The sequence below is a fragment of the Ornithorhynchus anatinus genome, chromosome 4 (assembly GCF_004115215.2).
Source record: "Ornithorhynchus anatinus isolate Pmale09 chromosome 4, mOrnAna1.pri.v4, whole genome shotgun sequence".
NCBI lineage: Eukaryota > Metazoa > Chordata > Mammalia > Monotremata > Ornithorhynchidae > Ornithorhynchus > Ornithorhynchus anatinus.
Window position 1 is genome coordinate 25,433,284 of NC_041731.1, and position 24,991 is coordinate 25,458,274.

General features: G+C 43.5%; 1 protein-coding gene and 1 long non-coding RNA gene across 6 annotated transcripts in view; both read left to right on the plus strand.

Annotated features, from left to right (window-relative positions):
• SNTB1 (syntrophin beta 1) overlaps window positions 1–5,595 on the plus strand; it is an 86,667-nt gene extending 81,072 nt beyond the window's left edge. Inside the window, exons 7-9 of one of the 5 annotated variants that reach the window (XR_003759066.2) lie at window positions 2,100–2,291; window positions 3,860–3,924; window positions 5,427–5,595. Coding sequence is in view for 1 of the 5 variants with exons in the window: in XM_029064221.2 (XP_028920054.1) it covers window positions 2,100–2,192 (93 nt within the window). In the remaining 4 variants the exon portion in view is untranslated. Of the gene's footprint in view, window positions 1–2,099; window positions 4,684–5,426 lie in introns of those variants that run through there. The other 4 variants (XR_003759067.2, XR_003759064.2, XR_003759065.2 and 1 more) reach the window with 4 other exon arrangements.
• A 1,956-nt stretch (window positions 5,596–7,551) lies between these two features.
• LOC120638324 lies at window positions 7,552–24,991 on the plus strand. Its single transcript, XR_005659923.1, has 3 exons — window positions 7,552–7,890; window positions 21,872–22,767; window positions 23,383–24,991. It is a non-coding gene; the product is annotated as an uncharacterized LOC120638324 (long non-coding RNA).

Sequence of the window (24,991 nt, forward strand, 5' to 3'; positions counted from 1 at the left end):
AGAACAAGTCAGGGTGAAGCAGAAGGGAGTTGAAAAGGAAAAGAAGACTTAGAACCTGATTCAATTCCAGTTCTCCCTTCTACTTAGGTTGCGAGCCCCATGTGGGCCCTGATGATCTTGTATCTATCTACCTCAGCACTTAGTTTGGTGGGTAACACAGAGTAAATGCTTAACAAAAGCCATGATTATTGTTATTATTATGAAGTTACAAGCTCTAGCTACACTTTAGGGCCGTACACTTCTCTGCCTGTGCCCAAAGACCGCAGAAACAAACTCTCTGGCCAGTGTTGGACTAGCCATGGAATGGGGCTCAGGGAAAATAAGAATCAATGCAATCCAAAGGGAATCAATCAATCAATTATATTTGAGTGCTTTAGTGTGTGAAGAGTGCTATATTAAGTGCTGGGGAAAGTACAGTAAGACAGATACATTCCTGCCCACAATGAGCTTACAGTCTAGAGGGGGACACAGGTATTTATATAAATTAATTATGCATATGTACTTAAGTGCTTGGGGGAGGGAGGTGCTGTGTGAATGAAGGGCCTGGGAGAAATAAAATTGAGGACTTAGTTGGTCTCTTGGAGGAGATGAGACTTCAAAAAGGCTTTGAAGGTGAGGAGAGTCATTGTTGTGTGATCCAGGTGGTCAGGGTGATCCAGGCCCGGGGCAGGATGTGGGCAGAGAGGTCAGTGTGAGATAGATGAGATAGAGATACAGTGAGTAGTATTAGAGGAGTGAAGTGTGTGGGCTGGGTTGGAGTAGGAGAGCAGCGAGGCGAGAAAAGAGGGGATAAAGTGCTTTAAAACCCAATGGTGAGGAGTTTCTATTTGATGCAGAGATGGATGGGCAACCACGGAGGTTTCTGAGGAGTGAGAAAACATGGACTGGTCATTTTCGTAGAAAAAAGATCCAGGCAGCAGAGTGAAGTATGAACTGGAGAGGGGAGATACAGGAGGCAGGGAGGTCAGCGAGGAGACTGATATAGTAATCAAGTCTCCCCTTACCTCTGGAAAAGATTTACTTTTTCAAGCCCTTGGTTCCCAGAGTGCTTCTACTTCTGTTGGGGCTTTCTGTCACTCCCAGAGCTTGCATCTATGAGACAGAGCCTGTTCTTCTTGCACACTTTGTCCATCATCATTGTTGGTATTTATTGAGTTCTTACTGTGTGCAGAACACTAAGTGCTTGGGAGAAGACAATACAACAGAGTTGCTAGACACATGCCCTGCCCACAATGAGCTTATGGTCTAGAAAGATGGTCTGTAGTCAATCAGTTAATGGCATTTGTTGCTCAGATACCAATGGATAATAATAGTAATTGTGGTATTTGTCAAGTGATCACTATGTGCTAAGTGTGAGAGTAGATATAAGTAAGATAGGTTGGACAGAGTCCCTGAGCCACCTGGGGAGAGAGGTGAGAGGAGGAGAGAGAACAGGTATTGAATCCCCAATTTGCACATGAGGAAACTGAGGCCCGAGGAAGTCAAGTGACTGGCCCATGGTCCTACAACAGACAAGTGGTGGATGCAGGATTAGAACCTAAGTTCTTTTGATTCTCAGGCCTGGGCTCTTTACTCTAGGCCAAACTGCTTCTCATCCCACCTCTACTTCTGGGGGGCAGAGCTGACTATCATGAGCAAATCAAAAGACAGTCGTATTTATTGAACACTTACTGTGCACAGATCACTGTACTAAGCAGTAGGGAGAGTACGATATTACAGGCCATTTCCTGACCACAACAAACTGACGGTCTAGAGGAACACCAGTCAATTTAGGTAGACTGCTGCGGCTTTTTTGCCCTCAAGAAGATTACTCATTTTTGTGATTTTCCTGGGATGGACCCGATCTGCAACTGACACCCTAATTTGGGCATCCCACGCCATTCTCACCTCCTCCCTCCCCAAACTTTCGGAAAGCCCATTCCTGATGGGAGTTGGAGGAAATTCAACGGTAGAATCACAAATTCAGTAAAATACACACTCTTTGAGGACAAACTAATTGTCAAACGGCCACCCTGGTCAAGAGTAGCTGGAGACCCACTAAGCAGTCTCTGATTTTGCGAACAACTTTGTGTCTGTCTGTCTGTCTGTCTCACTTTTAGCAACTGGACCTGCACTCTTGTCCGAAACCAATAGTTTTCATCATTCACTCCTTCCTCTCGGCTAAGATTACAAGACTCGGTCTGGCAGCCTGAAGCGTGCGGACAACTTACCAAGAGCCAGACAACATAGAAGCAGCATCGGATGGTGTTGCTGCTGGCAGGGAGGAGCGGAGTGGGTTTCAGGGAGTTTTGGTGAGTTTGGGTGCTATTCCAAACAAACCGCTCTCATTTTGTAAAGGAAGGGGTTGAGTAGGACATGCACCAAAGGAATTAAGGGATGGAACCTTTGAGTCACAAGGGGCAACCGATACTGTACATATTGATTTTAAAAGCCCAAAAATTCTAACCATGCTGTCTGTTTCCTTGTGGGGCGAGTCTTAAGAAGTATGATTGTGCCTAGTTCCACATTCCGGTTTTTAGGGAATAAGGGCTAAACAACTGAAGGCTGAGCATTTATCACATGGGGATTTTAACCACCCAGTGACTAATCTGCATCTCAAGATAAACGTTCTTCATATAGGTATCATTTTTAGAAGCTAGATCAAGGATCGAGTTTTGACTTTTCCTGTAGTACTAAGGTGTTTTCTGTGAAGGAATGTTAGCAAAAGAAAATCAGGTCGATCTAGCAGCATAAGTCACGGTAAGAATATCTAAGTTGTGGCATATTGCCTAAAAACCATTTTCATGAAGGATAACTATGATGAGGGCAAGATCACGTACTAATTCAGTGTGAGGTTGTTGAGTTAACTTCCTGGTAGTGTGTGCCACTAATCAAATAGCAGGCATTTCCATAATTTGCTTTGTTTGTATGCAAGTGCTAACCAATAACAGCAAAAAAAATCTTTATCCATAAATCCAGGACAATAACCACATACCAAAGTTATTTTTGGAGTCATGCAGAGTTCCTATAATGATCTGAGGAATTTGTGGCACAGCATGGCACTTTTGTACTTTAACTTCTCGAAGCTCGTAATGTCGAACCGATAGCATGCGGCACAAAGCAGGAAAAACTTTAAAGAAATCACGCACCTGTTAAGAGTTTCCGTGCATGGTTCTCGTGTCCTTCCCTGTGTGGCTTTTAGAATTAGGTTTCAATACAAATTAATATAAAAAGTTTACAAATTGTTTAAAAGGTTAAGGAATATAAGTGGCCACCATAAAACATGTTTACACACACACACACACACACTCTCTCTCTCTCTCTCTCTCCCCACCTCCTTTTTTTAATTGAAAACAAATGCTTATGAATTTGGGCCCAAAGATAGTAGAGCTAATCGGAAAGGTTTGATGCCTATATAAAGTATACTGGACTATTTCATTCAACATTTTAATCACTGGAATATTACTATATGATAGTTTAACTTGTGTTTTGTACATAACTGATTAGAATGCATAAAAGTGCCAATAATTCAGTTTCACAGTATCTAATCCAAGGTGCTCCATACTAGAAATTATAAGTGAATTAACTCATGATTAATTTCCAGAGAAAGACCTTATATATTTATAAAAATGTTTTTAAATGTGGATGATTGTGCATATAGTTTCTTCATCATTTAGCAGACTTTGGACTATTAGTATTTGGATGATGTCAGTGGAATATATTCTGCATTTCTAAAAGTTGTGTTAAAATATTTATATTTTAGAGGAAATATATTTGGATAAAAATCATTGCATTTTTCTGATGTCAACATAATAAAAGGTCTAAGTGACCTATTCCTATCGCAGTAATGCTGGTTGGGAAAAATGATTTTCTTTTTAAGAATGACAGAAATGAAATCAACTCATTACCTACCTACACAGCGTTTAGTACAATGCTTGGCAAATGGTAAGTGCTTAATTTTATTTATATATTGATATATATTATGTATAAAAACACTGTCTTTTAATACAGCATATTTTGATCAAGGCAAGAAAATGTTGCTGGGTTGTTAAAAGAATATTTCAATATTTCCTACGAAGCAATACATAACTATCATTATTATTCCTCCATTCGAACCAGTGCCTCTCTTTTTTATAGCAATATGAGATTTTCTTTTGTACTATCATCAATGGACCTATTTTTCCAGAATGTAGAAGTGGGATTGACATGATGTTGGCACGATGCATACTTAGAAGTGTGTTTAAAAAAGAACCAGTTGTTCAATAAATCATTAAGGAAGCATCCCCTAAAAACTGAAATGCTATCTGAGTTAGGTAAACTTCATTCTGTCTTGAAAAAGATTGGGTTATTAGCATATAAATGTAAGGGGAGCTTTTTTGAGGTAGCCAATCAAAAAGATGTTCAAAATGGCCTAAATTCAGAGCCGCAGAAGATGAAGCAATAAAACAATCCTGTTTATTGGCATTTTTGAGAGACAGCTGTACAACGTATAAAAACATTAAAATCTTATGAAAATAGTATAAAATGTGCACTTGGGGGTCAAAATTGACATACCCAGAGGAAATTGCCAAAATATTCTTCTTCAGTCTAATTAGTCATTAGATCATATTTGAATATTGTTTACAATCCATTAAGAAAGCCAAACATTATGAGCCTCCCATAAAATAAAAATGCATCCAAATAAAACAGTTCTGTTATTTCTTATTTTCCTTCTGTAGTACCTACTCAGTCACCTATGGGGAAAAAAAAGATGATGATTATTAGGGCTTTGGGGGTCACCTGAATCATATTGGCACCTCTAAGGAAAGGAGAATCTTGGAAGGTTGGGTAACCTCTGTTCCACCGAACAGGCTTTGTCAGCATTGCTCAACACATCAGGCATTTGTGAATATCTCAAAGCCCTGATTTCCAGACTGGGACTCTGGTTTACATAACCACCCTAAAAGAGGAAATGAAGACTAGTTTCCATCCTCCTACTTTTATCCCCTACGTTGGGTTGACTGAGAGAAAGGAAAGCAGAGCTCAAAAAACAGCTAGCCCAGTGGGGACCATAAGCGATTATATTCCATGTTAGGTAAGTTCATTGTGGGCAGGGAAGGTGTCTGTTATATTGTACCATTGTACTCTCCCAAGCACTTAGTACAGTACCCTGCATACAGTAAGTGCTCAATAAATTGACTGACGGTTTCTTGCCTTTGAATATCAGTACCTAAAAAATTGTCACTGGCACTCTCCAATAATTCAGAGTACACTGAAATTGGGTAGTTGCTCTAATCAGCTCTTGAGACATAGAGCCATCTGTTTCAAAGATGATTAAACCCATGCAACATGTCAAAATGGGGAGGTACACATGTCTTGTAACATCCAGCCTCACAATGACTTTAAAATGATGAACAAGCCTACCTGTTTAACATTATTGCTTGCTGTTTTTTCATTTCTTCCAAAAGACCTCATGAAGTTTTCAGATCCTAAAAATGAAACAGCATCGTGACAAACAGAACTGACACTAAAATATTAAAGCTGTGATAACTGAGCAACTGAAGCTTCATGGAAAGAGCACGGGGCCGGAAGTCAGAAGACCAAGGTTCTGATCCCGGCTCTGCCATGTGCCTGCTATGTGATCTTGGGCAAGTAATTTAACTTCATTATGCCTTGGTTTCCTCAACTACAAAATGGAGAGTCAATCCGTGTTCTCTCTTCTGCTTAGACTCTGAGCCCAGTGGAGGAAAAAGAGTATATCTGACCTGATTAGTGTATATATACATACCCCAGTGCTTAGAATAATGCTTACTTGACCCATAGTAAATGCTTAATAAGTATCAGAATTATTGTTTCCTGCCGTTCGACCTCAGGCAAGTCATTTAACTTCTCTGTGCTTCAGTTTCCTCAACTGCAAAAATGAGGATTTTCTTTCCTTAGACAGCAAGCCCAAGTGGGACAGGGACTCTCTCCAACCTGATCCTCTTGTATCTACCCTTGTGCTTAGAACAGTGCTTGACAAATAGTAAGTGTTTCATACCTTATAAAAAATAATAATATCCCCTTTGTGAGGAAACAGATTCAAGGAATTTAAATGTAGTATGAAATGTGCACAGCAGCATTCCCTCCCTTCAGCACAGAGTTGGTGTTTAAGTGCTTACTGTGTGACAGGTACTGTGCTAAATGCTGGGGTAGATACAAGCTAATCAGGCTGGACAGAGTCCCTGTCCCACATAGGGCTCACAGTCTTTATTCCCATTTTACAGATGAGGCTTCTGAGGCCTAGTGAAGTGACTTACCCAAGATCACAGAGATGACAAGTGGGCAGGGCTGGGATTAGAACCCAAGTCCTTCTTACTCCCAAGTCTTACTCTTACTCTTGTTGCCGAACAGTACTCTCCAAGCGCTTAGTACAGTCCTCTGCACCCAGTAAGCACTCTAAAAATACGATGAAATGAATATTCCCAGGCCCATGCTCTATCCAGTGGGCCATGCTGCTTCTCACTTACTTGACTATCTACTGATTCTCCTCTATTTTTAAGGATGGGTAACCTCAGTGCTATGGTTTAAGAGGCAAAAGTATTGTGAGCACTTGCCAAGCATCAGTTTAAAATGCTTTAGTCCAAATTTTGTTTCCTGCCACCCTTTCTGATCTCAATTTACAATATGCTCTTCAAAACAGGCCAGGAGTAAACACATCAAATGTCATGTAGCCTGCTACGGTCGGAACGATAATCACAAGGAAATAGAGGTTGACTTTAAGAATGAAGAGTTTACAAAAAATGTTTTCCTTCATTTGCAAATTGGTCAATCTACAAAACTAAAGACTTTGCAGTAGATTTCCCATCTCACCATTGTCTTTAAACATTGAGGCTCACGATGAGAAACAGTGTGGCCCACTGGCAAGAGCATGGGCCTGAAGTCACAGGACCTGGGTTTTAATCCCGGCTCCACCACTTGCCTGCTGTGCGACTCTGGACAAGTCACTTAATGTCTCTGTGCCTAAGCTTCCTCATCTGTAAAATGGGGATTTGGTCCTACTCCCTGCTACTTAGATTGGGAGCCCCATATGGACAGGGACTATGTTCAAACTGATGATCTTGTGTCTACCTCAGCACTTAGTGCTTGGCATCCAGTGAGCACTTCACAGATACCCCCACCTTAGACATCTCTCATTTGGACATACTTCTGTATCAATAAACCCATCCATCTTCCACTGAAGCATTCTCCATTCACCCAAGGGTTCAGTTCTCTTTTTCCATCTGCGGAGATCACCTGGCAAATTGTTTGGTAGCTTTGCTATCTCTTATCTTCTATTTAACAGTGCTTCTGTCACTTCTGGTCACAAAGGAAAAATACTAGACAGATGATTGTATGGTCCTTGAGGGCAGAGACCGTGTCTACTTCTACTCTGGTTTTTGTTGTTTTTTAATGGGATTTGTTAAGCGCTTTCTATGTGCCAGGAACTGTGCCAAGCACTGGGGTAGATACAAGCTCATCAGGTTAGTTCAAGTCCCACGTGGGGTTCAGAGTCTTAATCCCCATCTAACAGATGAGGTAACTGAGGCCCAGAGAAGTGAAATGACTTGCCCAAGATCACACAGCAGAAAAATGGAAAAACTGGGATTAGATCCCAGGTCCTTCTGACTCTCAAGCCTGGGCTGTAGTCACTGGGCTATGCTGCTACTCAGTGTGGTACTTTCCAAGGCACTCATTGTGATTTGTACCCAGAGGATGCTTGCCATAAATGCCATGGATTGATTGACATCCCCCAAATTAAGTCAATACAAGACATATGTACATTTTTTTTTGTTACAGTTCTGTAGAACACAGAGATAGGATGAACTGGCAGAAAATCCAGCTTTGGCCGTCCTGTGTGTATTGCAGAAGTGTTCGACAAATGGCCACCTTGATTTTAAAATGTAATTTCCTGTGAGTATAAAAAATGTCAGTGCAGTGACAGCCATGGGAAACTCCAAGTCAGGCCCAGCTTCTCTGCTAATGTACATCCAAAATACTGAAGTAAAGCTGTGTTTAAAAAGAAATTACTCTACACTTCAAGCTAAAAATATTGCCTTCTTTGATTCAAGTTTGTGAGGATGTCATACTTGTGACTTTCAACTCTCGAAGCTATTCATGTTCCCATTTTCATAGATTTTTGAAAATCGGTCCCATGATGCATTCTTGTTCTGGCAGTTGATAGATGGTGTACTTTAAATATTATGTCACAGCAACAATGCTTTTGGAGGAAGGATACCCTACTTCTAAATAAAACTTGGATATTTCAAAGAGTCGCTGGCTTTATGCTGAAAAAGCATTCACAGTCCTCAGTGATACTGTGTTTCTTCAGTGATTTAGCAACTACTTCTTTCAGTATCTTGAAGAGAAAATAATTCATCATTCATGCATCATGGCACATGGACAACAGTTTACATTTTCAAAATCCTCTGACTTTTTTGGCTTGCCTAAAATTGCAGGTTTATCGACGTAAATGCTCACAACAAAATTTGGGGTTACTTATGGTGAGAACAGTTCTCATAAAGTTTGTGCACATCCCAGAGGATCATTCCCCTTCAAAACTGTCAGGTCGTCAAAGGCAGGGAATGTGCCTGCCAACTCTATTGTACTGGACTTTCCCAAGCGTTTAATACAGGACTCTGCACATAGTACGTGCTTAATAAATACCACTGATTGATTTTTCCCTCCAGTGAAGTGTAAAACCAACGTGGCCTAGTTGAAGGAGCACAGGCCTGGGAGTCAGAGGACCTGGGTTCTTATCCTAGCTCCGTCACTTACCTGCTGCATAACCTTAGGTAGGACCCAGCACTTTGAACAGTGGCCAGAGGTTAGAACAGTGCTTGGCACATAGTAAGCGCTTAACAAATACTATTATTATTATTATTACTTCGCCCTTCTGTGCCTCAGTTCCCTCATTTGCAAAATGGGGATCCAATCCCTATTCTCCCTCCTACTTAGGCTATGAGTACCATGTGGGACCTGCTGAGCTTGTATCTGCCTCAGTGCTGAGTACAGTGCCTGGCACATAGTAGGTGCTCAAATACAAGTAATTATTATTATTATCATTATTAAAAGAAGAGGCGGTATCTGCCTCAGCACTGAGTACAGTGCTTGGCACATAATAGGTACTTAAATACCACTATTATCATTAAAAGGAGAGGTGGCAAAGGAGTTGCACCCCACTGTTGTGGATTACTGTAAATGAATTCCAGCAACACTTACCTGTGTGTTTTTCTGAGATCTTGATCCCTTCGTTTTCCTTGAGGTTTCTGATTCTTGGACGCTCCTGTGACTCAGTTGAGCCATTTTGGAGCTGGGCTGGGGAGCGGATGTATTAACGACAGAGAGCAAGAGTGAGAGCTCGGGCTCGGGAAACTCTCTGGTGACCGCCGCTGCACTGCTGCCACTTGCTTGGGAGAGAAGAGAATCCAAACTTTCCGATTTTGCCAGTCTAGGGGAGGAGGACAAAGGAAACAGGTTTCATTGTTATGGTTTTGTTAGTTTTCTGCAATAGCAACTGTGATGGTTCTTATGTCCTCACTGTGTGCCAGAGCACTGTGCTAAGCTTGGGGAAATTGAATCGGAACCCAGGCCGTGGCCCACAAGGGGCTCCCAATCTGTGAGGTAGGGAGAGCCATCTGTGTCCCCATTTTATAGATGAGAAAATGAGGCACAGAGAGGTAAAATGATTTGTCTCAGGTCAGAGCAGGCCGGTGGCAGGGCTGGAATCGAGTCTCTTGATTTTCCATTCATTCCACTGTGTTCATTGAGTACTTACTGTGTGTAGAACACTGTAGTGTAGGAAGACTGCAATACAACAGTAAACACATGCACACACATTCCCTAGCGACGAGCTTCCAAACCCACTCTCTTTCTACCAGGGCCCCGCTACCTCCCTCTAGGCCCATTTCCCAAATTTTAAGCATCTCACTGCTTGCAGTCAATCAGTGGTATTTATCAAGCGCTCATCCAGGGGACAGAACACTGTACTAAGCCTTGGGAAACTACAGTTACAACAGAGTTGGTAGACACGATCCCTGCCCTCAAGGAACTTACAATTTAGTGGAATAGACGCACATTAAGTGGCAAATGGGAGAAAACAGCAGAGTATGAGGACGTGGGTATAAGTACTTATGGGAGCGGGGTGGGTATCAAAATGCTTATGGGTGACGTGGAGCTGGGGTGGGGAGGGAATCAAAATGCTTATGAGATACCAGCCCAAGAAGGGAGGGCAAATAATGGGGAAATGAGTGATTAGGGAAGGCTTGCTGGAGGAGGTATAATTGTTGTAGGCCTTTGAAGAGAGCGATATTCCTTCTGCTGTGAAGGGGGAGAGATCACCAAGCTAGAAAGAGGTCATGAAGAGATCGAGGTGCAGTGGGCAGGTGGGGGCTAGAGGAGCCAAGTGTGTGGGCTGGGTTGTAGTGGAAGATTAGGGAGGTACGGTAATAATAATAATAATGATGGCATTTGTTAAGTGCTTACTCTGTGTGAAGCACTGTTCTAAGCGCTGGGGGGGATAGAAGGTAATCAGGTTGTCCCACGTGGGGCTCACAGTTTTAATCTCCATTTTACAGATGAGATAACTGAGGCACAGATAAGTTAAGTGACTTGCCCAAAGTCACACAGCTGACAAGTGGCAGAGCTGGGATTAGAACCCGTGACCTCTGACTCCCAAGCCCGTGCTCTTTCCACTGAGCCACGCTGCTTCCCTGGTAGGAACATGAGAACTGATTGAGTGCCTAAAAGCCAAGGGTAAGGAGTTTCTGTTGGGTGCAGAGGTGGATGGACAACCATGAGAGGGTTTTGAGGCATGAGCAGTGTTTTAGGAAAATGATCCAGGCAACAGAATGAAGTGACTGGAGTCTGGAGAGAGAGGAGGCAGGGAGGTCAGTGAGGAAGCTGATGAGGTCAAGGCGGGATAGGAAAAGTGTTTGGACCAGCACAGTAGCAGTTTGGATGGAGAGGGAGGGAAGGATTTTAGAGATGTTAATGGAAAAACTTACAGGATTTGGTGACAGACTGAGTATGCAGGTTGAATGAGAGCAATGAGTCAAGGATAATGATGAGGTAACAAAACACATGACTGTAAGTTTGTTTTGGCAGGGAATGTGTCTACCAACTCTTGTTATATTGTACTTTCCCAAGTGCTCAGTACAGTGCTCTGCACAAAGTAAGCACTCAGTAAATGTCATTGATCAAAAATGAGGCTCTCCCCTATTTTATTACTCTTTTTTTTAGAATAAGGAATGGCCTTAAAAATCATAATTTAAGCAGTTTATAGGTACTGACCATCTGACTGGAGAGCACACCATAGTTGTGAATATAAAGAGAAACAATGTTCTCTCTCTCTAATACATTTCCTCCTTGCAACTTTCAAACTTGTACATTCCAAGCGCTTAGTACAGTGCTCTGCATATAGTAAGCACTCAATAAATACTATAAAAAACTTGAGGTTTATAGAAGAAATAAACCTAAACTGCTAATTCAAAACTTTCAACTTCCACCTTAGAGCATTCCTTCAAAATACAAAAGTCTTTTTCAGATGAAAGGCACTTATATTTATCCCAGAGACAGAAGTGTTTTGTGGTAAGACTTTTTTGTATTACCTCTTACTGGGATAAAAGTCATCTAGGTCTTTGGATCTGTGTTTTAATCTGGCGACGTCAGTCCTCGGCTTGCTTTGTAAAGTCTCCACGTCAGGGATGCTTCCTGCTTTCAACAGAACAGTGGGCGATGGGAGAGGGCTCAAGACCCATGGAAGAGGAAAACACTCTTTGGCACAGGTGCTTTGTGTTTCATAATTAATAAGTCAGGACTGAAGTTAAGAAAACCTTCCATCTTTTTCTAAAGATTTCCAGCCATCCAGACAACACCTAAGGGGGGGCAAAATATATAAAAATGGTTTTCAAAATGAAGTTGGCAACCACTTTGGCATTCTATCACATAGGCAGGGCAAAGGATTTGTTAGGAGAGAAGCTACCTGATTTTTGAACTGAATGAGTTCCCAGTTAGAAGATGTGTTAAATCACTAGACCGTAAGCTCACTCTAGGCAGGCCACGTGCCTATTGCTGTATTGTACTCTCCCAAGCACTTAATACAGTGCTCTACCTACAGTAAGCACTCAATAAAGATGATTGAATGAAATATGATTGGGTGAACTCTTCCATTTAGATCTGCAAAATTTACAAATCCATCAAGTAGGTTCATAACCTGACCTCTCTGATCACAAGGTACCTCTATTATCTCTGCATCTCCAGTCTGATACCTTAATGAAGAATTTAGTAGACTGTGAGCTGTTGTGGACAGAGAATGTACCTCTGTTGTGTTGTTCTCTCTCAGGTGCTTAGTACAGTGCTCTGCACACAGTAAGTGCTCAGTAAATACCATTGATTGATGGATTATACTTTCACACCAAAATGCAACACAACAGTTATGATCTTTGTAGCACAACAGGAACAGTAGGAAAGCAGTATGGCCTAGTGGATAGAGCATAGCCTTGGGAGTTAAAAGGACCTGGGTTCTAATCCTGACTCTGCCACTTGTCTGTTGTGTGACCTTGGGCAAGTCACTTTGCTTCTCTGTGCCTCAGTGACCTCATATGCAAAATGAGGACTATGACTGTGAGCCCCATATGGGACAGGGACTGTCCAGCAGTGCCTAGCAAATAGTAAGCACTTACATAGCATTAAAAAGAAAAAAAATTAATTACTCATCAATAATTTACTGGTAGGTATCCAAAGAAATATACACATTAATTTTTATCCAGAAAAGTGAATGAGATCATAGTATGGGATCTGATGACCAAATAATAAGTTGCTACACTTAATTCATAAACTGTATTATTTAAACTGTTAATAAAACTCTTACAATTTGGGATTGCATTTGACCTAGAAGAGAAGAAACTGGCTAAATTCTTCAGAAATAATTTTCTACACTTCTTTACCACTTTGTTACTCTGAAAAACCTCTGAACAGGCAATTTTCTCATCCATCGGCTTGGTATTTCACACCATCTGTTGGACTCCTCCACTTCATTTGCACCAAGGAAAGTGTGGAACATAGTGAATCTGTTACTAAATCCTGTCGGTTCAACCTTCACAACATCACTAAAATCTCCGCCTTTTCCTTTCTATCCAAACAGCTACTACGTTAATCTACTTATCCTATCCCTCCAAATAAGAGTTATCAGCCTCTTCACTGACCACTCTGCCTCTTGTCTCTCCCCACTCTAGTCCATACCTCACTCGGCTGCCCAGATCATTTTTTTACAAAAACATTCAGGCCATGTTTCCCCCCTCCTCAAAAACCTCCAGTGGTTGTCCACCCAACTCCACATCAAAAAAGAAACGCCTCACTGTCAGCTTTAAATCACTCAATCACCATGCCCACTCCCACCTCATCTCACTGCTCCCCTACTACCACCCAGCCTGCATACTGCGCGCCTCTTATGCCAACCTACTTACTGTGCCTCGATCTTGTCTAACTCACATCCGAGCTCTTGCCCAAGTCCTGCCTCTGACCTGAAACACATTCCCTCCTCAAATCCGACAAACAATTGCTCTCCCCAACTTCAAAGCCTTATTGAGGGCACAGCCCCTCCAATAGGCCTTCCCTGACTAAGCCTTCCTTTCCTCTTCTCCCACTCTTTTCTACATTTCCCTTGCACTTGATTTGCACCCTTGATTCACCCCTCACTGAGCCCCACAGTCTTTATGTACAGATCCATTAGGCTTCTAGGCTTCAAGGCTCTCCATCACCTTGCCCCCTCCTACCTCTCCTCCCTTCTCTCTTTCTACTGCCCACCCTGCACGCTCCGCTCCTCTGCTGCCCACCTCTTCACTGTCCCCCGTTCTCGCCTATCCCGCTGTCAACCCCTGGGCCATGTCCTCCCGCGGTCCTAGAATGCCCTCCTTCCTCACCTCTGCCAAACTAATTCTCTTCCCCTCTTCCAAACCCTACTTCAAGCTCACCTCCTCCAAGAGGCCTTCCCAGACTCAGCTCCCCTTTTCCCTCTGCTCCCTCTGCTCCCCCTCTACCCCCCCTTCCCCTCTCCTCAGCTAAGCCCTCTTTTCCCGCTTTCCCTCTGCTCCACCCCCTCTCCCTTCCCCTCTCCTCAGGACTGTACTTGTCTGCTCAACTGTATATATTTTCATTACCCTATTTACTTTGTTAATGAGATGTACATCACCTTGATTGTATTTATTTGCTATTGTTTTAATGAGATGTGCATCCCCTCGATTCTATTTATTGCTATTGTTCTTGTCTGGTTCCCCCGATTAGACTGTAAGCCCATCAAAGGGCAGTGACTGTCTCTATCTGTTACCGATTTGTACAGTCCAAGCGCTTAGTACAGTGCTCTGCACATAGTAAGCGCTCAATAAATACTATTGAATGAATGAACTTCACTTCTCTGGGCCTCATCTGGAATTGGGGATTAAGAATGTGAGCCCTTTGTGGGGCAGGGACTATGTCCAATCTGATTATCTTGTATCTACCCCAGCTTTTAGTACAGTGCCTAGCACACAGTAAGCACTTAACAAATACCACTAAAATAAAATAAGGCTAACTAAAAGTTAACTACCAGAATCAATCTTCAGACCAAAGTCAATCCTTCAATGTAATGGATTTTCCTAGGGAACTGTAAATCAACATCTAACTTCCACACCATGGAAAAAGTATTTCAAATATGTCACAATTTTCTCACAGCAGGAAATGCGTGACTACTGCATATTTGTTTTGCGACAGAAAATGCACTCTATATAAACATTTCCAGCAAAACTTATAAGCATTCAAAAAACATTTTCAAATAAACAAATTAATTTTCTAGTAAGAAAAACAACATAGTTGCTTGTTTCTAAAATAATTGTGTCTAATTATATTCTTAATAATCAATTGTAAGAAAAGCATCGCAGATGCTGCAAGATAGCATTTCAGGAAATTTTTATAAAAAGAATTTGGACTGGTGCAGTCTAAATTCTAGCCTACTTAAAAATCTTCAAATCAAATTAAAACAGCTTTCTACAAATGTATTGCAAGGAGCACTTAGTACAGTGCTCTGAACCCAGTAAGCACTCGATAAATAAGAGTAAAATAAAAGCTTATTCTAGGGGTTAAAGAAAACATTTCAAAGTTTACCCAAAAAGCTATGGCACATTGATCTCAACTCTCTTACCAACGAGAGAATTCAGCATCAAATAGTGTTTATGAAAATGGATCAATCAATGGATCAATCAGTCAAGTGCTTAGTACAGTGCTCTGCACATAGCAAACACTCAATAAATACAACTGATTATTAGGCAGTTGGGAGAGTAAGTAGAATGGGTAAAAATGATCCCTGCTCTCGGTAGAGCAGAAGAGACAGACATGAAACTAAAGTCCTGGTAAGGGGAAGAAACAGAATGTAAGAATAAGAATAAGTGCTATGGTGTGAGGAAGAAGTGAGTATCAAAGTTCCTAGAGGTACGTAAGTGAATAGGTGACACAGAGGGAAGGGGAATGTGTGTGTGTGTTGGGGGGGGGGATAAGGGAATAGAAGGCTTCCTAGAGGAAATTTGATTTTAGTAAGGCTTTGAAGATGGGGAGAGAGTGGTGGTCTGTTGGTTATGAAAGGGGAGGGAATTCCAAGCAGGAGAGAGAGCACGAGCAAGGGTTTGGCAGGGAACGAGATGAGTTTGAGGCCCAGTAAGAAGGTTTGGATTAAAGGAGCAGAGTATGACGGCTGGGCTGTAGTGGGAGAGGAGTGAGGGTGGGTAGGAAGGAGAGAACTGATTGAGGCCCTTAAAACCAATGGTGAGGAGTTTCTGTTTGAGGAGGAAGTGGATGGGCAACCACTTGGATGAACTGAAGAAGTGGGGGCCATGGGGGAAGAAATCTTATTTTAGAAAAATGGCTGGGGCAGCAGAGTGAAGCACTGACTGGAGAGGGAAGAATTGGAAGCAGGGAGGTCAGTGGGAAGGCTGACGCAAGAGTAGAGATGGGATATGACAGATGCTTCCATCAGTGTGGTAGCTGTTTCGATGGAGAAGAAGCAGATTCTAGATGTTATGAAAAGAGAACCAACATGTTTTGGTGACAGTCTGAAAGTGGGAATTGAACAACAGAAGAGTGGTCCAAGAGTGGTACTTAAGTGCTTACTATGTGTCTCGCACTATATTAAGTGCTGGGATAGATACAAGGTAGTCACGTTTGACACAGTCCATGTCCCACAGCCTTAATCCCCATTTACAGATTCATTCATTCATTCAATAGTATTTATTGAGCGCTTACTATGTGCAGAGCACTGTACTAAGCACTTGGAATGTACAAATCGGTAACAGATAGAGACAGTCCCAGATGAGGTAACTAAGGCCCAGGGAAGAGAACTGGCTTGCAGTCACCCACAGCAGACAAGTGGCAGAGCTGGGATTAGGATCCAGGTCCTCCTGACTCCTTGGCCTGGTTTCTATCCACTAGGCCATACTGTTTCTCACTAGCTCAGTAAAACCTCACTAGTAGTGCAATTTACTCCTATATATGATATACTACAAACTAGTTTCAATTTCACTCGATTTTCAAGAAGTAAATCCAAAGTTTGGTATCCCTGCATAGTAAAAGTAAATGGCCATAAAAAGAAAACTTTTTTTCTGGTTTTTGTTAAATGCTTACTATGTGCTAGGCACTGTACTGAGGTTCAGTGTGTTTCCATAAACGTCAAATTTAGAATACCGCATTTGTGTTTGCATGTGCACATCTATACTCCCGTGATTAAAAATGAAAAAAAAACTTGGTATACCTTTCCACACAGAGAAGAAAGCTGGTCCATTGGCAACTTGGATTTCTCACTGTTTTTGCTTGACAAGCCTCTGAATGGAGAGGAGTTAGGGTAACAAAACCTTAAAAGAGAACTTTTTATTTTTTCTTAAGAAATAAACAGGTTCACATTTTCAATTAACACCTTTAAGGTGGACAGATTTTTAAAAGCTAGTGATTTCACACCTTTAAGGAAAAACCAGCTTCAATTTCCTTTCATCAAAGTTCAGGTATTAAGTACCTTAAGTTTAGAATATCTGTACCTTAAAGGCCAACATTTCCAATTTTAAAACACATAAGCATAACCTTCTGTGATGCTGAAAATAGTTTTATTGTTTTATGACCCAATTTTGTTCAAGTACATGGGTAATCAATTCTGGATTTATTCACTCTATATAATGTATCTATTTGCCTATCCTCCAAGACGTAGTGCTTTTGTTGGGGACCTACTGCCCTAACATGTCCTAGAGAATGTTTTGTGCATGATTGAGGAAATCTGCACAACAGCTGAGCACTTACTGTGACAGACCACTGTACTAAGCTCTTGCACTAGTCCAAGTTCAGCTGATTCAAAGTCTTCCATCACATATTTCTTTCCAGTTTGGGAATCAAATCTCAAGCTTTAACTTTCAATTGTCAGCCTACAATAAAAATCAATTATCGGAAGTACAACTCTGCTTTTTAGATTTATCGAAGTAGAATGGAGCCAAAAGAAAGTTGATACACATATGCTACTTTCTAAGTACATTATGTATTAGAGGATTCATATTTCTAAAATGTTCCAGCAATACCAAATACAATCATACATGATGTCAGAGAGTAAAATGCAGTGTCACCAACTGTGAGCCGTGAGTTGGTTTACGAGCAGCAAAGGAAAGCCCATCACCGGAAGGGATACACAAGAATGAAAACAGTGTGGAAGACAGCTGCTGTCAGCCCCACAACACTTATGTGTATGTGTATGGATGACCTGGAGCCCGTTGGGCTCCACATGGCCGAAAATGGCCACATGGCCACATCTTCTCTCTAAATCCTTCTCACACCTTTCCTCACAACTCTTGATCACTAGCAATGGTTGCCCATCCGTCTCGACATCAAGCAGAAATGCATCACCATCAGCACTAAGGCCCTCAATCCACTCTCTCCCTTCTATCCTCGCTGCTCTCCCTTCTACAACCCAGCCCTCATAATTCACTCTTCTAATACCCACCTACTTATTGTGTCTCCATCTCTTCTCCCTTGCCGATTCATTCATTCATTCAATAGTATTTACTGAGTGCTTACTGGATGCAGAGCAGAGTACTAACCGCTTGGAAAGTACAATTCGGCAACAGATGAAGACAAACCCTACCCAACAATCGACTCACAGTCTAGAAGGGGGAGGCAGACAACAAAGCAAAACAAGTAGACATGCATTAATGCCATCAAAATAGATCAGTGGAATTATAAGTATATACACATCATTAATAAAATAGAGTAATATGTACAAATATACACAAGTGCTATGTGATGTTAAGTGCTTACTGTGTGACAAGAACTGTTCTAAGCGCTGGGATACATACAAGCTAATCTAGTTGTCCCACGTGGGGCTCATAGTCTTCATCCCCATTTTCCAGAGGTAAACGAGAGCACAGAGAAGTTGTGGCTTGCCCCAAATCACCCAGAAGACAAGTGGAGAAGCAGGAATTAGAACCCATGTCCTCCGACTCCCAAGCCCATGCTCTGGCCACTAAGCCACGCTGGCAGTCCCTGGGTTGGGTTGATACGAGGTCATCAGGTTGGAAACAGCCTCTGCCAAGAGGTGGGGCTCACAGTCTCAATCCCCATTTGATAGATGAGGGAATTGAAGGCCAGAGGAGTTAAGCGGTTTGCCCAAAGTCACCCAGCACAGAAGCAGCGGAGCAGGAATCAGAACCCACGTCCTCTGACTCCCAAGCCTGTGCTCTTGCCACTAGGCCATGCTGTTTCTGCACTTTCCTGTCTGTCTCCCCTGACTTTTTGTAAAGTCCTTGTGGGGAGTGATCACGTCTGTCAACTGCACTGTAGCCTCCCAAACACTTAGGAAGGTACTTAAAGGTTACAAATCCAGTTGCCTGGGTCACACAGAAAGGCAAGGAATTGGGCGGGGGGCAGGAGGGAGGAGACCTTAGTCCAGGACAAGGAAAAAAAAAGCCCATTTCATTTGTAGCTTCATTTATTTATTTATTTACTTACTTGACATAGGATCATTAGTTAGATTAAAGGATTAATTGCAGAAATCATCTAAAACTGTCTTGGTGGCATACTGATGAATAGATTTCTGCATCTGCAATATATTAGCAATTTTTAGGGGTTGTATGGCTCTCTAAAGACAGAATTAATTGGATTGAAAAGAATAGGAAAGGAGTTTTGTGGGTTTTTTTTCTTTCTTTTCCAGTTGGGGTACTATGTGAGGATGGGGAATCTACTCGTCAGAGACAGCATTGGCTCCACCCACTGGGTCACAGAGGCGCCAACCTGACCTCCGGGTGATTCTTTGGGTCACTTGGGCACTGAATTCATCTGTGGCTGACCCAGTGGGTCACTGGCCCCTGACTAACTGACTGAGAGGTTTCCATGAGGAGCGAGCAGAGAGGGCACAGGGGAGGAGAAGGAGAAAGGGGCTTTGTCACTAAAGGGAGTGGGCAGCAAAGAATAGGTTCTAGGGGTATTTAAGGGAAAAAAAATGACGCCAGAGAAACAGAAAATACTAGCTCGATCACTGAACCCACTCTCCTTGAGGACTCTGATAGGATTTGTCTCTCAAACACGCCAGTCGGGTTTCATTCATTCATTCATTCATTCATTCATTCATTCATTCATTCATTCATTCATTCATTCATTCATTCATATTTATTGAGTGCTTACTGTGTGGAGAGCGCTGTACTAAGGGCTTGGAAAGTACAGGACGTGGGTGGGTTCTCCTCCCTGCTCTGCCACTCGTCTGCTGTGTGACCTTAGGCAAACCGCTTAATGTCTCTGTGCCCTCAGTTTCCTCATCTGGAAAATGGGGATGAAAACTGAGCCCCACGTGAGACAACCCGATTCCCTTGGATCGACCCAGGTGCTCAGAGCACCGTCAGGGCTTAACAAGTACCATTATTATTACTATTTTCCAAAGAAGCTGTAACTTTTTGATCTCTAGATAAGTCATCTTCTTTGTGAAGATTTCTTGTTTTCTATTACTTGGTAGAAGAAAGGGCTTGAATCGATTGAATCATCCTTTTTCCTATAGAACTTTCCCGAAGCCTAATCACATTGATTTTTTTCCTATTTTAATTGGAATCCTATGGAAAACGAACGATCTCCCCCAAAGGAAGTGCGGAAAAAGGAGTTTGCCCGAGACAAATCACCATTTCCCATCCCTTCGTTGAATGCACGCCGTTTCGGGGTTTTCATTCTTTTTTTTCATTTTTTTTCTTTCCGGTTCCTTCAGCAGTCCGTCCTCCCCGCAGTCAGAGCCCCAGCGCGGGCAATCCTTGGCTCCGCCCCCCGCTCGCTTCCCTCAGGCCCCGACTCCGCCCTCAGGCCGAGTTTCTCTGTGTGGAGCGGCCAGAGCGGGCAGTCGAAAGCCGCGGCGGCTGGTAACAAAATAATAATAATAATAAATGTTGGTATTTGTCAAGCGCTTACTACGTGCAGAGCACTGTTCTAAGCGCTGGGGAAGATACAGGGGAATGAGGTTGTCCCACGTGAGGCTCACAGTCTTCACCCCCATTTTACAGATGAGGGAACTGAGGCACAGTGAAGTGACTTGCCCACAGTCACACAGCTGACAAGGGGCAGAAAGTGGGATTCGAACCCATGACCCCTGACTCGCAAACCCGGGCTCTTTCCATTGAGCCACGCTGCTTCTCTGAGGCGTGAGGGGAGGAGAGCGGCCAGGGAAAGCCGCTGACTCACTCCAAGGTAGTCTGAGGGGCGGGCGGGGCGGGAGGTTCAGGAAGGAAATGAAAAAAAGGGGCAAAAAAATAACGTGCAAAGAAAAAAAAATAAGCATTAGCCGACACGAACTGAAAGCGTGCCCCCTTCCCCTGACGGACTGATTTGACCTCTTTGGCTTTCCAAAGTTTCCAAATAATAATAATAATAATAATAATAATAATGTTGGTATTTGTTAAGCGCTTACTATGTGCAGAGCACGGTTCTAAGCGCTGGGGTAAACACAGGGGAATCAGGTTGTCCCACGTGGGGCTCACAGTCTTAATCCCCATTTTACAGATGAGGGAACTGAGGCACAGAGAAGTTAAGTGACTTGCCCACAGTCACACAGCTGACAAGTGGCAGAGCTGGGATTCGAACTCATGAGCCCTGACTCCAAAGCCCGTGCTGTTTCCACTGCGCCACGCCAAATGATTTTAAGGAATTGTCTGGCTCCAAAACGCGATTCAAAATTATTCCCTCACACTGCCCCTCCGCCCTTTTTGGGGGGGGGGGCGGCGGCGGCGGGGTGTGTGTGTGTGTGTGTGTGTGTGAAGGACAAAAATCACTCGACAGCCTGACGTGATTTTAGGGAAAAAAAAATTGACGTAGAAACAGACAGCTCTTGTGAAGCGAGACCTGTTTGTGCGGGAGGGATGAACCGAAGGTTCGACCGTCTCTGAAATGAAGGCCAGCGGGGGCGCTTGTTTCCCCTCAAACCACTCATGAAAAATGTGAATTCCAACGGCTCCGTTGGGGCACTCGGATAGCTCTGTCTTGAAGGGATTCATTTCAGAGAAAGCGGGACCTGAGGGGAGGATGAGGGCTCGAGTCGGGATGTGGACCCATGGGGTCTGTAGAGGGAGAGAGAGGGAGGCGACTGTCTCTAAAGGGAAGAAATCCTTGACCTCAACTCCTGGCCGGAGTGGAGGTTAGAATCCCGTACTAGTCAGATCCGCCTCTGAAAAGTGCATTTCGAGCCCCTAGATGGATATAAGGAGAGAGAGAAAATCAACGACTCACCTGTGTCTTGTAGCAGGGTGAATGAATACTGGCATTTGAAAAGGAATTCCTGCTGTTCCCTAGGAAAGCCCTGTTGTCATTCTGTGTTGAAATCGAGGTTTGGCCTCCCTTTCAGAAATTTCAAGTGTCCGTTTCACCCCAGGGCTCCGGGAGATGAGGAGAAAGCACCAGAGGAGGAAGGAGGAGACTCGAACATCTCACCCACCGATGCACCAACCAAACGGAGAGCCTTAACCATGGGAGTTGACCTATCATCCGGGAGAAAATAAAAAAAATAAGTATCTCCTCATATCCTAGCAAAACAAACTTGGAAACACTTACTGCTAGTATCGACCGATCTGAACTCTTAAGAAGCCTCTCTCACGTTTTTATATTCGAGATGAAAAAGTATTTGGCCTTTTTCTCCCAGAATATATCCCCAATCCATTTTCAGGGGAAAGAACTCTGCTGGTTAGGATGTTGCTCTCACTCCTTAAAATTCAGTCAGGGGAGAGAGAAAGGCGAGACCGGGAGCTTATACATAGGAAGAAATAAAAAGGAAAATAAAAGAGACATTAAATACATAGTACAGTTAGGCTATTTAAAAGCCGACGCAGAAACTGAAGCTAACAGTAAGTTTCCAAGGGAAATTTACTTCACGTCTCCTTAAAAAGAAAGAATAAAACATCTTAGGACGAGCCTCCCTGATTTAGAACGGTTCACTCTCCTGACTATTGGGATTGGGTTTATATTCCATATGAGGTTTGGCTTTGGTTCAAAAAGAGAGACAAGAAAATGTTTGCACATCCTTGCGCGGTGTGATTCTGCAGGAGATCTGGACAAGAACTGCTGCTGCCCCTTGTGAAAACAGTGGTAGAGTCTGTGGTCGTGGGCTCAACCCCAGGTCGATATTTTTCAGAGACTTAACCAGCCTACTTCTGGGAACGCCCCATCTGGCCAGCATCCATCCAGGCTGAGGTGCAGCCTCAGACGTCAGTAGAAGCCGAGCTGATGGGAGGGTGAGGAGGGCTAGATGAAAAGATGCTGGCGGCAGCAAAGGTATGAAAGGAGGAAAGGGAAGGGTTTTGGGGTGGGGTGAGTGAGGTCTGGAGCGATTTTGAGGCCTGCCAAAGGGAAGATCAATCTCAGCAATTGTCCGAATTGAGAAGGGGGATGCTCCCCGTCACATGCCGCAGGTTGGAATCCTTGCCTGTGGAACAGCGTTTTCGTGACTCAGTGGAAAGAGCATGGGCTTGGGAGTCAGAGGTCATGGCAGAGGTCATGGGTTCTAATCCCGACTCCACCACTTGTCAGCTGTGTAACTTTGGGCAAGTCATTTAACGTCTCTGTGCCTCAATTACCTCTTCTGTAAAATGGGCATTAAGACTGTTAGCTCCACATGGGACAACCTGATCAATTTGTATCCCCCCCCAAGCGCATAGAACAGTGCTTTGCACATAGTAAGCGCTTAACAAATACCATCATCCTCATCATCCCTGGCAAGATAATCCAGAGAAATGAAAGGCCAGAAAGTCATTCATTCTCCACCCATTGGGGGTAGGGAGAGATTCCTTGACTCCCCTTGGGGAATATTTGACAAAGGCTGTTGGGCTAATTGTGGATCACTCTACCTCTCCAGAGAACACTAATGAAGGGGTTTTCTTTTTCCACCAGAGGATTGTCGCCTGAATTCCAAACCTCCAACTGGCTCGGCATCTACCAGAATATCGGAGGACTGAAGCCGGCGGTGCGAGAAGACCCTTGCTCCGGCTCATGCGGCAAGGGATGGATAAAGGCAAAACCCTCTGAGGCCCTGAACCAGTGCCCCGCACTGTAAACTAAGTCTTTGTGGCCAGGAAAGCAGAGGTAAAAAAAAAATAGTTTCCATTACGCCAACAATCTCCTGCTTGGATTGATCTACCCAAGGTCTTCATGGGCTGTAAAGATTCGATGGGGTTAAAAAAGCAGGATTTTGCTCTATGCAAAACCTCTCCTGCTTATTTATCTAGGTAAGGATTTAAGGGCCTTTAAAGAAAATAGATGAGGGAAAGGAGAGATTTGCTGGATACTGAGACATCTCCTGTGCCTGAGTCCCCACTTCATGTCTCCAAGACCTTGTGTTACAGAACAGAGAGTTGTTGAGGTGCCAGGGGAGAAACATGCTTCTTGCGAAAATTCTCCAGATTTCATTTCCCTCCCCAAAGTGGTATTCAAGGCCGTCAAAAAGATGTTTGAGGGAAAAGGGAGAAATTTGCTTTCCCTATCGAATGTCTTCTTTGCCTTAAGAGAGAACATTGGCTGTGCCAAAGGAGAAATTTGCTTCAAGAAAATAATCTCCAGTTTTATTTCTCTATCTAAGGGGTCTTCAAGGCCAGCAAAGATTATTTTGGAGCTGAAAAAGAGGAAATTTGCTTTACACAACACATCCCCTGCTTCCTTTCTTCTTCCTTAAGTCTTTGAGGGCTGAAAAGGCAATATATGGGTTGAAAAGAAGGAGTATCATGCTTCGTGGAAAACCTCTCCTGCTTATTTGAGGTCATCAAAGCTTCAAAAGAGAACATTTGGGGTCCTAAAGGAAGAATTGACTTCTTGCAGATACAGGGTCTTCATGACTTGCTGTCTCTCTCCCTTGAAGGCCTTCAGGGCCTGCTCCCTCCCTCCCTAGTAGTTCTTCATGGCCTGCTGTCTCCCTCCCTGGCAGGTGTCCAGGACTTGCTCACTCCCTCCATTACATGTGTTCAGGACATGCTCAATCCCTTCCTTGAAGACCTTCAAGGCCTGCTCTCTCCCTTCCTAGCAGGTCTTCAGGGCCAGCTCTAATCCCTCCCTTGCAGGTCTTCAGAGGCATCTCATTCTGTCTCCTTGCAGGTCTTCGGGTTCTGCTCATTCCCGCCCTTGTAGGTCTTCATGGCCTGCTCCATCCCTCCCTTGTAGGTCTTCATGGCCTGTTTCCTCCCTCCCTAGCAGTTTGTCAGGGCTCACACACCCGATCTCTAGTAGTTCTTCATGACCTGCTCACTCCCTCCTTATCAGGTCTTCAGGGCCAGTTAATTCTCTCCCCGTGCAGGTCTTCAGGGCCTGCTCACTCCCTCCCTTGAAGGTCTTCATGGCCTGCTCACTCCCTCCTTTGCAGGTCCTCAGGACCTGCTCACTCCCTTACAGATCTTCAGGGCCTGGTAACTCCCTCCTATGCAGGTCTTCAGGCTGTTTTTTCTCCCTCCCATCTCTAGTAGTTCTTTATGGCCTGCTCACTCCCTCCCTTTCAGGTCTTCAGGACCTGCTC